The 16,271-nt window shown below is 39.3% G+C and overlaps 1 protein-coding gene across 1 annotated transcript in view; it reads left to right on the top strand.

Annotated features, from left to right (window-relative positions):
- The window catches only part of SHCBP1 (SHC binding and spindle associated 1), a 422,105-nt gene that overhangs the window by 27,006 nt on the left and 378,828 nt on the right, over positions 1–16,271 (top strand). Inside the window, exon 2 of the mRNA XM_053719355.1 lies at positions 12,819–12,989. Within this exon, the coding sequence (XP_053575330.1) occupies positions 12,819–12,989 (171 nt within the window). The remainder of the gene's footprint in view (positions 1–12,818; positions 12,990–16,271) is intronic.

The following is a 16,271-nucleotide window of genomic DNA, read 5'->3' as shown; positions in this document are numbered from 1 at the left end:
CATATATTGCTCCAGACATGTGCACTCTACCTATCTAGATATCTCTTCAAAAAAGAATAACATGAGAGTGAGGCTAATTTATAAAAACAATGTATTCTCAATCTGAATCAAGAAAGAAAAATTTGGGGTTTTATGTCCCTTTTTAAAAGTGACATTTTACTCAACATTTTTCATCTAAAAGGGGGGGTATTTCAAAATGCCATTTGTTTTTATTTAAAAAAACAAACTCATGCTCATAGCCTGAATAAATCAGTTTTGTTGTCACTTGCATAGGTTCTTCACCAAGTAAATTGGAAAATTGTTTAAAATTGCATACTCTTTCTGAATCATGAAACAATGTGTTTTTATGTCCCTTTAAGTACATCCAGAAGAGATCAATCTCAACACTGTAAACCTTTTTCTTTTTATATATGTATGTGTGTATCTATAGCAAGAACATGCTAATGTTTGTTTCTTAATTTAAAAAGCCTTTTTTTTTTTTTTTATCTTTCCTTACCTTAGGGCAGCAACATAGTTCCAGTTACTAACATTTTCTAAATTCCTTTGATTTCTTTATCCCATGTTTTACTTGTAACCCCAGAGGCAGAACTTTTCTTAACTTTCTGCAAAATATATATATATATATATATATATATATATATATATATATATATATATATATATATATATATATATATATATATATATATATATATATATATATATATAAAAATGTTCTGCAGGCAATTTTGAGACGCAATTAAATTTTACATTTAGGCAGTTACACTAAAGCACCAGCTTAAAGTGATAGTAAATCTTAGCGTTTGGGAAACATTAGGATTTACCAGTGGAACTAATAAAGGGTACTTTCAGTCATGAAGTATAAAATACTTGATGCTAAAAGTTCCTTTATTTGTCTGAAGCGTTTGTCGCACTGAGCTCATCAGGCAGCCCACGTCAAAACACTATAAGCTGCTTACTAACACAATCACTAGGGAAACCCCCCTACAATGGGATTTGGCCTCAAAACATTACCCATATCTTCCATTCCAGGCCCCTTGACTTCCCTACTTCACAACACTGAATTCTCTGTGTAACTCCTAATTGACTCAAATTCCCAAGACCCAATAACTAAAGACATATCTGTACACAACGTGGCTGCTAACGAAACCATATGCACATAAGATCAACTATTAGATAAAGGCTATGACTGGGTGAGTAATTGGTTCTCCTACAGGTGATTGCATAATTATATCTACACCCACAAACACAGAAACAACTTGGTACGTCCTCCTACTAACATTGAGAAACTATACTCAAGATCACCAATAAAACATTCCCTTTCCATCATCTATAAAAATATCCAACCCCTCCAGGCAATTTACCATACTCTATTGAGATGTGGGAGAGAGAGTTGGGAATAATTATTCTCCCGCAAACAGTGACTAATATGTTTATAAATACTAAAAAATCTTCTACTTCAGCTTCCATTTTGGAAGCCAATTACAAAATTTTGCACTGCTGGTATTTAACCCCCCGAAAGCTACATCGCCTGTACCCTAAAACTAGCAATAAATGTTGGAGATGTGGCCATGTGGGGAGCCGAATGGGACACGTGGTGGTGCTCTCGAATAAACCATTACTGGTGCGAGGTCATTCGCAAAGTAGAAAATATCTTACAAATAACTACCACCTGACCCCCTGATCTGGTTGTTAAATAAGTCTATCCAACTGCCCTCCAAATATCTTCTTCCTCTATTTAGGATATTTACCAATAGTGTTAAAATATTGATAGCCAGAATTTGGAGGTCAGGGGATGTCCCCTCTCTGGCAATGTGGAAGAGATAAGGTCACTGAGTTGTTGGAATTGGAGGAATATTCCGTTTTTAAGAGAGGTAACACAGAATGCTTTTTCTCTTGTAAGGTGTATCCAGTCCACGGATCATCCATTACTTGTGGGATATTCTCATTCCCAACAGGAAGTTGCAAGAGGACACCCACAGCAGAGCTGTCTATATAGCTCCTCCCCTAACTGCCATATCCAGTCATTCTCTTGCAACTCTCAACAAGCATGGAGGTAGTAAGAGAGAAAGTGGTGAAATGTAGCAGTTATTTTGCTTCAATCAAAAGTTTATTATTTTTAAATGGTGCCGGAGTTGTACTATTTTGTTCCAGGCAGAAAAATAGAAGAATCTGCCTGTGATTTCTATGATCTTAGCAGGTTGTAACTAAGATCCATTGCTGTTCTCACACATGACTGAAGAGAGAGATAACTTCAGCGGGGGAATGGCGTGCAGGTTATCCTGCTATTAGGTATGTGCAGTTAAGATTTTTTCTAGAAGATGTGAAATGCTAGAAAATGCTGCTGATACCAAATTTATGTAAGGTAAGCCTGAACACAGTGATTTAATAGCGACTGGTATCATGCTTACTTTCTGAGGTAATACTCTTTTATATTTACAATATAAAACGTTTGCTGGCATGTTTAAACGTTTTTATATATACTTTGGTGATAAAACTTTATTGGGGCCTAGTTTTTTCCACATGGCTGGCTTAAATTTGCCTAGAAACAGTTTCCTGAGGCCTTCCACTATGTTACTATGAGTGGGAGGGGACTAATTTAGCGCTTTTTTTGCGCAGTAACTTTTACAGACTGAGACATCCAGCTTCCTCCAGGAGTCCCCTGAATGCTATAGGACATCTCTAGAGGGCTCTTAGGCTTTCCAAAATCGTTTGTTGGGGAAGGTAGGCCCACAGCAAGGCTGTGGCAGTTTGGTGTGACTGTTTAAAAAACGTCTATATCGGGGTTTTTTTTATCCTTTTTTTTTTTAACTAAGGGGTTAATCATCCATTTGCAAGTGGGTGCAATGCTCTGTTAGCTTATTATACACACTGTAAAAATTTCGTTTGATTTACTGCCTTTTTTCACTGTTTTTCAAATTCTGACAATTTGTTTCTCTTAACCCTTTAAGGACACAGCTTTCAGTTTGCTCAATTGTTTTATGACGGAAAAATTCCGTCATATGTCCTTAAGAGGTTAAAGGCACAGTACCGTTGCTTATATTTGCTTGTTAACTTGATTTAAAGTGTTTTCCAAGCTTGCTAGTCTGTACAAACATGTCTGACATAGAGGAAACTCCTTTGTTCATTATGTTTAAAAGCCATGGTGGAACCCCTCTTAGAATGTGTACCAAATGTACTGATTTCACTTTAAGCAATAAAGATCATATTCTGTCTTTAAAAAAATTATCACCAGAGGAATCTGACGAGGGGGAAGTTATGCCGACTAACTCGCCACACGTGTCAAACCCTTTGACTCCCGCTCAAGGGACTCACGCTCAAATGGCGCCAAGTACATCTAGGGCGCCCATAGCGTTTACTTTACAAGACATGGCGGCAGTCATGGATAATACACTGTCAGCGGTATTAGCCAGACTACCTGAATTTAGAGGAAAGCAAGATAGCTCTGGAGTTAGACGAAATACAGAGCATACTGACGCTTTAAGAGCTATGTCTGATACTGCCTCACAATATGCAGAAGCTGAAGAAGGAGAGCTTCTTTCTGTGGGTGATGTTTCTGACTCAGGGAAGATGAGGCAACCCGATTCTGATATCTCTACATTTAAATATAAGCTTGAACACCTCCGCGTGTTACTCAGGGAGGTTTTAGCTACTCTGAATGACTGTGATACAATTGCAGTGCCAGAGAAATTGTGTAGACTGGATAAATACTATGCAGTGCCGGTGTGCACTGATGCTTTTCCAATACCTAAAAGGTTTACAGATATTATTACTAAGGAATGGGATAGACCAGGTGTGCCGTTCTCTCCCCCTCCTATTTTTAGAAAAATGTTTCCAATAGATGCCACCACACGGGACTTATGGCAGACAGTTCCTAAGGTGGAGGGAGCAGTTTCTACTCTAGCAAAGCGTACTACTATCCCTGTCGAGGACAGTTGTGCTTTCTTAGATCCAATGGATAAAAAGTTAGAGGGTTACCTTAAGAAAATGTTTATTCAACAAGGTTTTAACCTACAGCCCCTTGCATGCATTTCTCCTGTCACTGCTGCTGCAGCGTTCTGGTTTGAGTCTCTGGAAGAGGCTTTACAGGTAGCAACTCCATTGGATGACATACTTGACAAGCTTAGAGCACTTAAGCTAGCCAATTCTTTTTTTTCTGATGCCATTGTTCATTTGACTAAACTAACGGCTAAGAATTCTGGTTTTGCTATCCAGGCGCGCAGAGCGATATGGCTTAAATCATGGTCAGCTGATGTTACTTCAAAGTCTAAGCTGCTTAACATTCCCTTCAAGGGGCAGACCCTATTCGGGCCTGGTTTGAAGGAGATTATTGCTGATATCACTGGAGGAAAAGGTCATGCCCTTCCTCAGGATAGGACCAAATCAAGGGCCAGACAGTCTAATTTTCGTGCCTTTCGAAACTTCAAGGCAAGTGTGGCATCAACTTCCTCTAATGCAAAACAAGAGGAAACTTTTGCTCAGTCCAAGACGGTCTGGAGACCTAACCAGACCTGGAACAAGGGTAAGCAGGCCAAAAAGCCTGCTGCTGCCTCTAAGACAGCATGAAGGAACGGCCCCCTATCCGGTAACGGATCTAGTAGGGGGCAGACTTTCGCTCTTCACCCAGGTGTGGGCAAGAGATGTCCAGGATTCCTGGGCGTTGGAAATTATATCCCAGGGATATCTTCTGGACCTCAAGGTTTCCCCCCCACCAAAAGGGAGATTTCACCTTTCACAATTATCTGCAAACCAAATAAAGAGAGAGTCATTCTTACACTGTGTACAAGACCACCTAGTTATGGGAGTGATCCATCCAGTTCCAAAGGAGGAACAGGGACAGGGATTTTACTCAAATCTGTTTGTGGTTCCCAAAAAAGAGGGAACCTTCAGACCAATTTTGGATATAAAGATCTTAAACAAATTCCTCAGAGTTCCATCATTCAAGATGGAGACTATTCGTACCATCCTACCTATGATCCAGGAGGGTCAATACATAACTACAGTGGATTTAAAGGATGCTTATCTTCACATTCCGATACACAAAGATCATCATCGGTTTCTAAGGTTTGCCTTCCTAGACAGGCATTACCAGATTGTAGCTCTTCCCTTTGGGTTAGCTACAGCCCCAAGAATTTTTACAAAGGTTCTGGGGTCGCTTCTGGCGGTTCTAAGGCCGCGGGGCATAGCAGTGGCCCCTTATTTAGACGACATCCTGATTCAGGCGTCAAACTTCCAAATTGCCAAGTCTCATATGGACATAGTGTTGGCATTTCTGAGGTCGCATGGGTGGAAGGTGAACGAGGATAAGAGTTCTCTATCCCCCTCACAAGAGTTTCCTTCCTAGGGACTCTGATAGATTCTGTAGAAATGAAAATTTACCTGACGGAGTCCAGGTTATCAAAGCTTCTAAATTCCTGCCGTGTTCTTTATTCCATTCCTCGCCCTTCGGTGGCTCAGTGCATGGAAGTAATCGGCTTAATGGTAGCGGCAATGGACATAGTGCCGTTTGCACGCCTACATATCAGACCGCTGCAACTCTGCATGCTCATTCAGTGGAATGGGGATTACACAGATTTGTCCCCTCTACTAAATCTGGATCAAGAGACCAGTGATTCTCTTCTCTGGTGGCTATCTCGGGTCCATCTGTCCAAAGGTATGACCTTTTTGCAGGCCAGATTGGACAATTGTAACGACAGATGCCAGCCTTCTAGGTTGGGGTGCAGTCTGGAACTCCCTGAAGGCTCAGGGATCGTGGACTCAGGAGGAGTCACTCCTTCCAATAAATATTCTGGAACTGAGAGCGATATTCAATGCTCTTCAGGCTTGGCCTCAGTTAGCAACACTGAGGAACATCAGATTTCAGTCGGACAACATCACGACTGTGGCTTACATCAACCATCAAGGGGGAACAAGGAGTTCCCTAGCGATGTTAGAAGTCTCAAAGATAATTCGCTGGGCAGAGATTCACTCTTGCCACCTATCAGCTATCCATATCCCAGGTGTAGAGAACTGGGAGGAGGATTTTCTAAGTCGTCAGACTTTTCATCCGGGGGAGTGGGAACTCCATCCGGAGGTGTTTGCTTATGTGTTTCCACCGTTTCCTCTGCTCCCTCGTCTGATTTCCAAGATCAAGCAGGAGAGAGCATCGGGGATCTTGATAGCGCCTGTGTGGCCTCGCAGGACCTGGTATGCAGATCTAGTGGTCATGTCATCCTTTCCACCTTGGACTCTGCCGTTAAGACAAGACCTTCTACTACAAGTTCCTTTCAATCATCCAAATCTAATTACTCGGAGACTGACTGCCTGGAGATTGAACGCTTGATGTTATCAAATCGTGGCTTCTCAGAGTCAGTCATTGATACCTTAATACAGGCACGAAAGCCTGTCACCAGGAAAATTTACCATAAAATATGGCGTAAATATATTTATTGGTGTGAATCCAAGGGTTACTCATGGAGTAAGGTTAGGATTCCCAGGATATTATCTTTTCTCCAAGAAGGATTGGAGAAAGGATTGTCGGCTAGTTCCTTAAAGGGACAGATTCCTGCCCTGTCTATCCTTTTGCACAAGTGTCTGGCAGATGTTCCAGACATTCAGGCATTTTGTCAGGGCTTAGTTAGAATCAAGCCTGTGATTAAACCTGTTGCTCTGCCATGGAGCTTAAATCTGGTTCTTAAGGTTCTTCAAGGAGTTCCGTTTGAACCTCTTCGTTCCATAGATATCAAACTTTTATCTTGGAAAGTTCTGTTTTTGGTAGCTATTTCCTCGGCTCGTAGAGTCTCAGTTATCTGCTTTACAATGTGTTTCTCCTTATCTGATCTTCCATGCGGATAAGGTAGTCCTGCGTACCAACCTGGGTTTTTACCTAAGGTAGTATCTAATAAGAATATCAATTAAGAGATTGTTGTTCCATCTTTGTGTCCTAATCCTTCTTCAAAGAAGGAACGTCTATTACACAATCTGGACGTGGTTCGTGCTTTAAAGTTTTACTTGCAAGCTACTAAAGATTTTCGTCAAACATCTGCTTTGTTTGTTGTCTACTCTGGACAGAGGAGAGGTCAAAAGGCTTCGGCAACCTTTCTTTTTGGCTAAGAAGCATAATCCGCTTAGCCTATGAGACTGCTGGCCAGCAGCCTCCTGAAAGGATTACAGCTCATTCTACTAGAGCTGTGGCTTCCACATGGGCCTTTAAAAATGAGTCTTCTGTTGAACAGATTTGTAAGGCGGCGACTTGGTCTTCGCTTCATACTTTTTCAAAATTCTACAAATTTGATACTTTTGCTTCTTCAGAGGCTATTTTTGGGAGAGAGGTTTTGCAGGCAGTGGTACCTTCCGTTTAAGTACCTGCCTTGTCCCTCCCTTCATCCGTGTGCTTTGGTATTGGTATCCCACAAGTAATGGATGATCCGTGGACTGGATACACCTTACAAGAGAAAACATAATTTATGTTTACCTGATAAATTTATTTCTCTTGTGGTGTATCCAGTCCACGGCCCGCCCTGTAATTTTAAGGCAGTTATTTTTTAACTGTCACCACTGCACCCTATGGTTTCTCCTTTCTCTGCTTGTTTTCGGTCGAATGACTGGATATGGCAGTTAGGGGAGGAGCTATATAGACAGCTCTGCTGTGGGTGTCCTCCTGCAACTTCCTGTTGGGAATGAGAATATCCCACAAGTAATGGATGATCCGTGGACTGGATACACCACAAGAGAAATAAATTTATCAGGTAAACATAAATTATGTTATGATACAGGCAATATGGGACGAATATATTAGAAAAAATACTACTCCTCAAATGTAGATGGTAATTCACTGGGAAAAAGTGTTTGTAACCTCATGTGTTAAGGCTGAGATTCTATTTTAACTTGTTATATACAGTTATAATCTATGTTCTGAGATTGGACACATTTTAATAGCTGTTTTTCCTTTTAGCGATACCCTGTTAACAGTGTTTTAACAAAACTCTAGTCTGTATTTTATAAGAAATGTAATTCTCAATGTTTCAAATATTATTTGACACATGTTCGTTTTTTTCTTTATTAAATTTGTTCATAATTTATTTATATTTATTCTGTTAAGTCTCTGTTGTAGATTTCAGATGTCCTTTTTGTTTGAACGCTAATATTGAACCACCAATTCCTTTTTGTTCCTCATGTGTTATGGTTGAAATCTTGGTCTGCAGACGTGTCGTCTAAGTCTAGGCTTTTGGCTATTCCTTATAAGGGTAAGACCTTGTTTGGCCCAGCCTTGGCTGAGATTATTTCTGACATTACAGGAGGAAAAAGACATTTCCTTCCTCAGGATAAGAAAAATAAGCAGAAGGGACTTCAGAGTAATTTTCGTTCCTTTCGAAACTTCATGGGTAAACTTTCTTCTCCCTCTACAAAACAGGAACAGTCCAAACCTGCCTGGAGACCCAAACAATCTTGGAATAAGAGAAAGCAATCCAAGAAGCCTGCTAATGAATCAAAGTCAGCATGAAGGGTATGCCCCCGATCCAGGACCGGATCTTGTGGGGGGCAGACTTTCCTTTTTTTGCTCAGGCTTGGGTTCGGGATGTTCAGGATCCTTGGGCGATAGACATTGTGTCCCAAGGATACAAACTAAAAATCAAGACCTTTCCCCCCAGGGGCAGATTTCTTCTCTCAATATCTGTCGACCAGATAAAGAGGCGTTCTTACGTTGTGTTCGGGATCTATCCGTACCTTCATGTTCCCATCCACAAGGATCATCACAAGTTTCCGAGATTTGCCTTTCTCCATAAACACTTTCAGTTTGTGTCTCTTCCCTTTAGATTTGCTACAGCTCCCAGAATTTTTTCAAAGGTTCTGGGATCTCTGTTGGCAGTGCTCTGGTTACAGGGTATTGCAGTGGCGCCTTATCTGGACGACATTCTGGTTCAGGCCCAGTCCTTTCAACTAGCAATCTCCCACACGGAGGTGCTTTTATCCTTCCTGCGTTCTCACGGTTGGAAGGTGAATCTGGAAAAGAATTCCTTATTTCCATCTCCAAGGGTAGTCTTCTTGGGAACCATAATAGATTCAGTTCTAATGAAGATATTTCTGACAGAGGTCAGAAAATCCAAGACTTTCAATTCTTGTCTGTCTCTTCAGTCCTCTCCTCAGCCATCAGTGGCTCAATGTATGGAGGTAATAGGTCTGATGGTAGCCACCATGGATATTATTCCTTTTGCTCGTTTCCATCTCAGACCTCTGCAATTATGCATGCTCAGGCAGTGGAACAGGGATTATGCGGATCTGTCTCCGCAAATTAATTTGGTTCAGATTCTCTTTCTTGGTGGTTGTCTCTCCCAGGGAACCTGTTTTTGCAGACCTACCTGGGTGATAGTGACAACATACGCCAGCCTGATTGGTTGGGGAGCAGTCTGGGGCCGCCTAAGGGATCAGGGGACATGGACTCGGGAAGAATCTGTTCTCTCCATAAACATTCTAGAGCTAAGAGAAATCTTCAATGCTATTCTGGCCTGTCTTCAGTTAGCTTCTGCCCGGTTTATCAGATTTCAGTCTGACATCATAACCTCAGTGGCTTACATCAACCATCAGGGTTGAACTCTGAGTTCTTTGACCATGAAAGAGGTGTCCAAGATTATTCAGTGGGCAGAGACCCACAACTGTTGTCTATCTGCGATCCACATTCCAGGAGTGGACAATTGGGAAGCAGATTTTCTGAGCAGACAGACCTTTCACCCGGGAGAATGGGACATCCGTAAGTGTTTTTCAACTTTATTTTCGAATGGGGACAGCTAGATCTAGATCTCATGGCATCTTGTCAGAATGCCAAGCTCCTGAGGTACGGGTCGAGGTCCAGGGACCCTCAGGCAGTTCTGATAGATGCTCTGGCAGTTCCTTGGAACTTCAGTCTTGCATACCTATTTCCTCCGTTCGCTCTCCTTTCTCGAGTCATTGCTCGGCTCAAGCAAGAGAGAGCATTGGTGATTCTCACTTCTCCGGCATGGCCTTGCAGGATTTGGTATACAGACCTACTAGAGATGTGATCTCTCCCCCTTTGGGAGCTTCCTCTAAGGAAGGACCTTCTACTTCAAGGGCCCTTCCTTCATCCAAATCTAGTTTCTCCTTGAAGGGTCAGATTTCTGCCTTGTCTATTTTGTTACATAAACGTCTGGCAGAGGTTCCCTGGAGTCTTAATTTTGTTCTTAAGCAGGCTCCGTTTTAGCCTATGCATTCCTTAGATATTAAGTTGTTTTCTTGGAAGGTTTTTGATTCATGTTGCTATTTCTTCTGCTCGTAGAGTCTCTGAGCTCTCGGCTTTACAGTATGAGTCTCCGTACCTTATTTTTCATTCAGATAAAGTTGTTTTACGTACTAAATTAGGTTATCTTCCTAAAGTAGTTTCAGATCGGGACATTAATCAGGAGATTGTTGTTCCTTCTTTATGTCCTAATCCTCCTCCTCATAAGGAACGTCTTCTGCACAACCTAGACGTGGTTCTAGCTCTGTTTGTAGTTTTCTCTGGGAAACGTAATGAGCAGAAAGCTACGGCTACTTCTTTCTTTGTGGCTGAAGAGTATAATTTGCTTCGCCTATGAAACTGCTGGACATCAGCCTCCTGAGAAGGTTATGGCTCATTCTGCGAGGGCTGTTTCCTCTTTCTGGGCATTCAAAATGAAGCTTCTGTGGAACAGATTTGCAAGGCTGCAACTTGGTCCTCTCTACACACTTTCTCAAAATTCTATAAGTTTGATACTTTTGCCTCGGCTGAGGCTTCCTTTGGGGGAGAGGTTTTTCAAGCAGTGGTTCTTTCTGTTTAGGTTCCATGTCTTGTCCCTCCCTTATCATCTGTGTCCTCTAGCCTGGGTATTGATTCCCATTAGTAATTAGATGATCTGTGAACTCACCGTGTCATTAGAAAGAAAACAAAATTGATGCTTTCCTGATAAAAAATTTTTATGTTTTAAACCTCAGGCTACTCTGCACCTTGTTGCTTCCTTTCTCTCCTTTACTTCCGTCGAATGACTGAAGTTGGAGGGAAGGGAGGTGATATTTAACAGCTTTGCTGTGGTGCTCTTTGTCCCCTCCTGCTGGCCAGGAGGTGAATATCCCAATAGTAATTAGATGATCTGTGGACTCACCGTGTCAAGAAATAAATAAATTTATCAGGTAAGTATAAATTTAGTTTTTGCGGACCGAAGGTTGTTAATTCTAACAACATTAATAGGGAAGTTATTGTTCCTTTCTTTTGTCCTAATCTGAAAAAATCTTCTGAAAGAATCTTGCATTCTTTGGATGTTTTTAGAGCATTAAAATATTATGGTGATGCTACTAAAGATTTCAGACAGACTTCTAGTCTCTCTGTTCTTTTTTTTTTGTGCTTCTAGAAAAGGTCAGAAGGCCTCAGCTATTTCTTTAGCCTCTTGGGTGTAACTTTTTGATTCACAAGGCTTATTTGGAGGCGTGTCAGTCTCCACCTCAGAGAATTAAAGCTCATTCTACTATATCGGTTGCCACATCTTGGGCTTTCAAGAATGAGGCTTCAGTTGATCACATTTGCAAAGCAGCCACTTGGTCTTCTCTGCATACCTTAACTAAATTTGACCATTTTTATGTTTTTGCCTTATCAGAAGCAGCTTTTGGTAGAGAGGTTCTTCAGGCAGTTGTCTCAGTTTAATTGTGCCTATAATTTTGAGTTTTTTTTTTTTTTTTGTCATAAGACATTTTTTGTTGAGTTTTTTATTTTTATTTTATCCCTTCCTTTCTTGTTACTCATGGACTTCCACATCTTGGGTACTATATCTCATAGCAGCTTGTATACTCTCGCCACCTATATGAAAGAAAACATAATCTATGTAAGAATTTACCTGATAAATTCATCTTTCATCATGGCGAGAGTCCACGAGGCCCAACCCATTTGTGGTTATATTTCTTTGTTTAATAAACATCTCTTTTTTTCCTGCTCCTCATTATTGGCTTTTACTCCTTTTAAATACCTCACCACTTGGCTATACTTAAAACGGAGGTATCTGTGATGTGGCCAGGGTATTTATAGGCTTTTGAGGTTTGGAAAGCTTTGCCGCCTCCTGGTAGGAATGTATAACCCATATGTAGCCGTTCGTGGACTCTTGCCACCATGAAATAAATTAATTCATCAGGTAAGTTCTTAAATTGTTTTTTTTTCTACAAAAGGATAATAAAAATTTGCTAATAGAATTAATTTAAAAAGTCTCTTAAAATTGCATGCTTTATTCAGCAATTTTATTATGATATTCTTACAATATAGGTTTCTTTAATCAAATATTTTTCAATCATTGCCTATGTCTGTTGTTTTCTACTTTTTTTTTTTTTTCTTTCTCCATCTGATAATACCACAGCACATTATACTATGTAACAGTGGCAATCAGAAATGCTATTGTGCTTTTCAGGGACAAATTTAAGTTTTAGTTACGAAATGAAATAAAAATAAACTTTCTAATTTACTTTGTTCTTTTGTTTTCCTTTGTTGTAGAGTATGCATGTCTCTTGAGCACTAAACGTCCCCAGTGTCTACAACAATGTTTGTAACAACTTTAAATTGTTTGCAGGCTCTGCTGCCATAGTTTTCAAAAGTGCACAGTCCTCAGCTTATCTTGGTATGCTCTTCAACAAAGGATAACAAGAATACAGTGAATTTGATAATACAATTCAAAAATGTTTTCTTTGGTTTCATGTCCCTTTAGTTCTAGTGCCATCACTATGTGTTGCTAACCGTTATGACTCACAGTAAATCATTTTTGAATAATTAACAAATATGTACTTATATTTGACCTCTATAAAAATGTTTATTGCATTCTTTTTGTCCCTAGACTTATTTCAAGATGAGTTTGACCGCAACAGTGATTATGGAAGTAATGACAAACTGGGTACCGTGTTACCACGCCTTGTGCCACCCGAAAACATGCTGTTTCCAGATATGTTTCAAACCGGCAGCCTCCTGTTTTATGAAAGATTCAAGACTTACCAAGATTATATGTTGGGTATGAATGTTTACTGTATGTTTATGGGCAGCAAGCACTTTTGGACACAGATACATCATTCCGCAATTTTACATTTTGACCCTTTGTTTCATAAGGGCTTGCACAAATATTAATGATATTGCTCGTCTTTTTTTTTTTTTTTTTTTTCGTACCTCCTTTTTTTTCATTAAAAATATGGCTTTAGTTTAAAGGGACAGTATACACCAATTTTCATATAACTGCATGTAATAGACACTACTATAAAGAAGACATTGAACAGAAACTAAAATATCAGTGTAAAACCATTTAAAAACTTACTTAGAAGCTCCCAATTTAGCACTGTTGATGATGTTATGCTAGGACATCCAGTAAAAGATGCGGGGAAAGCAGGAAGAGCAGACACCCCCCTCCCCTGCATATTAAAAGACAGATTACAAAAACGAGCAAGCAGGAATCTGTAGACTTCATGCATACATAGAGAGAAGGGCTATACCAGGAACAAACAGCTCAGTAGCTTGTTCTATGGCGAGTTACCATCTAGGAGAAGCCTCTTTTATCCCAGTTGCGCTTTTCACAGAGGAAAACTTTCCTGAAGTAGATCAGTCCGATCCCGCTAAGTAAGGTCAGTCCAACCCCTGAAATTCCAGGCAATTCTCCTCTGAACAAGGGACATGACAACCCCAGACAATTGTTTTGGCCTCCTATGGACCTTGTCAGTCAGGAGCAGCCACATTTCTCTAAGCACACTGGACAAGGAGTCCACATCTGGTTTCCCCCATCACTTTTTTTGGGAGACCTCCCCAGGGTCATAATACAAATGCATACAAAGAGAGAAGCACTCTACCAGGAGCGAACAACTCAGTTTTGTTTTTTTTTAATCAAAAATGCATCTAGTAAAAGCTATCACTGTTTTAAGTAAGGTTGAGGTTTTATTGTGCATGGGCAGGTAACGCATATTTCAATATGCTTCTCACATTAGCATCACACACTGTTCAGAGAGCTGGTGTTGCCTTGTATTGTGTGGATGATAATATGATGCAAGTTACTGCCAGATGTCTGAGCAGACACACTGTTTAATATGCTGGTGCACTAAGCACATAATATGTTTAATGTGCACATGCACAGTAAAAGCTTGCATATCTTTCACTATAATCATTTTTGGAAATGCAAGTATATTGCAAAAATGCATATATTTAAAGTGAAATGCAATGATGTGCTAAGCAGCTTAACGTATTTTCTGTTGCCAGTATACATCATATAAAATGAGCTCCTGCCTTGATCTAAGCAATCACTATTTTGTATATTGCAGGTTCCTGTAAACTATATAAAACTACACCATAAAGAGCCATCTTCCATAATATAATATGAGATGAGTTAAAATGGGTTATTATAACATATTTTGGCAGTTTTTGGTAATTCATTTTGCAGTACATAGCTTCCTTTAGTGAGTACTGTCTTGAATGCACTACTACTGTGTGACGAAACCAAGCCTTGTATAAACGCACGCAATATGATCAATATCGACATTTTGTTTGTCCTTTTAAACCTTTGTGATTTTAAATTATCAAGTAGCAACTAAAAGAAGGTGCCAAGTAGAAATGTCTTCTACATTGGAACACAAATATAGATATTTTCAGCTCAACACATTTATAGATGAATTTGCCAAATAAACAGGTGCACAGATGCCTGTCACACAATTACATGGTATCTATATATAGTCTACTATCAAAATTAAAGTGAACATTAATTATGCCCAGTCTTTTCTGCATTCAAAATACCATTCTATGTTCAGAGACCCATAAAGCAGTGGATAATCCAAAAACTGTTTCTCTTGTGATCTTAATGAGCATAAACAGTTATTATTTGAATAAGATTTTTGCTTAGTACAGTAAGAACGACCGTACAGTTTTGAAATACTTTCAAGGAATATTAAAGTAACTGTAAAGATAAAATCAAACTTTCATTATTCAGGTAAAGCATAACATTCTTAAATAAGTTTCCAATTTGCTTGTCAAATTTGCTTTGTTCTTTGTTTTTTTTTTGACATTTAATATAATGCCAGCATTTAAGCTTTTCTATCAAACGTTCAAAAGCAAGAGAATTTTTTATTAATCTGCTACCCCCAATGAGAATCTTTGACTGGAGTATCAGAACAAGCCATCCAATGAGAGACTCGGATACGTCTGGTAACACAAGGCAGTCAATGAGAGCTCAACATTGGCGATAACTCAGATTCTCTGTTAGAAGATTTAGATAAAGGTGTTTCTCAAGGTTTAATAATTAATTTGCAGCTCAGATTTTTTCAATATTTTGTCTGCTGATTTTTTGCAATTCAGACTAGCTATGTATATGCAGACTACAATGTTTTGGAAAAAGCCTCACCATTGTTTCCTAATTATTAATACTAAATAAAACTGTAACCGAGCAAGAACCACCATAAATATATAGCAATGGTTAACAACCATACCTTCCAGTACATGCAGACTTCTAATTTTTCATGCAATTGAAGTGGTTAAACATAGTGGCTTAAATATTTGACCTAAATAAGTTAAAAAATTTCAATTCAATGCTCAATTTCCCCCATGTAAGCTGTACAGAGTGCACTGAATGCCAAACTGTGTTACATATATATATATTTGTTTATGTTGTGTACACTAAATGGATTGAGTTTTAACTTACTTCACGTCTCCTTAAAGGGACATTAAACACTAAATACATGCTAGATAGAATGATGCATTCAAAGAAAAGATTAGTCCATGACTAACATGTAGATGTATTTTTTAAAGTTTCATTAGTTGTTTAATAAGTGACAAAATAAGTGTAAAGTTTTAGTGTCTATAAAACACTGGGAGCTGCCATGTTGTAACTTGTGTTACCTTCTCTGCTGTGGACAATTAGGGACAGTTATACATAGGTAATTAGAGTGTGCAGCCAATGGTTGTGCTGGATTTAACAGTGTTCTGCACTTCCATTTCTAACAGAAACTGAAAAGCTCACAATTTCAGAATGGAATTACAGGCAAAGAGGACAAAATAAATAATGAAAGTATATTGCAGAGTTGTTTTATATATACAATTTATCATTTTATATTACCATCTCAAAGTGTTTAATGTCCCTTTTAATGGATTAACAAAGTAATACATTTAAATAGAAGACTTTTTTTGCCCATAACCATGTACAGAAAAGGAATCTATGTTGATAACATGGATTCCTTTTGAAGGAAAACGTGGTTGATTACTCTCGTGGACTGGATGGTATATGGTTAAGCACAGGCATAACATTGTTTTGGATTAACTTTCTTTA

The sequence above is a fragment of the Bombina bombina genome, chromosome 1, assembly GCF_027579735.1.
Source record: "Bombina bombina isolate aBomBom1 chromosome 1, aBomBom1.pri, whole genome shotgun sequence".
In the NCBI taxonomy this organism is placed as follows: Eukaryota; Metazoa; Chordata; class Amphibia; order Anura; family Bombinatoridae; genus Bombina; species Bombina bombina.
The sequence above is the reverse complement of the archived record's forward strand: the minus strand, read 5'-3'. Positions and strand labels throughout refer to the sequence as shown.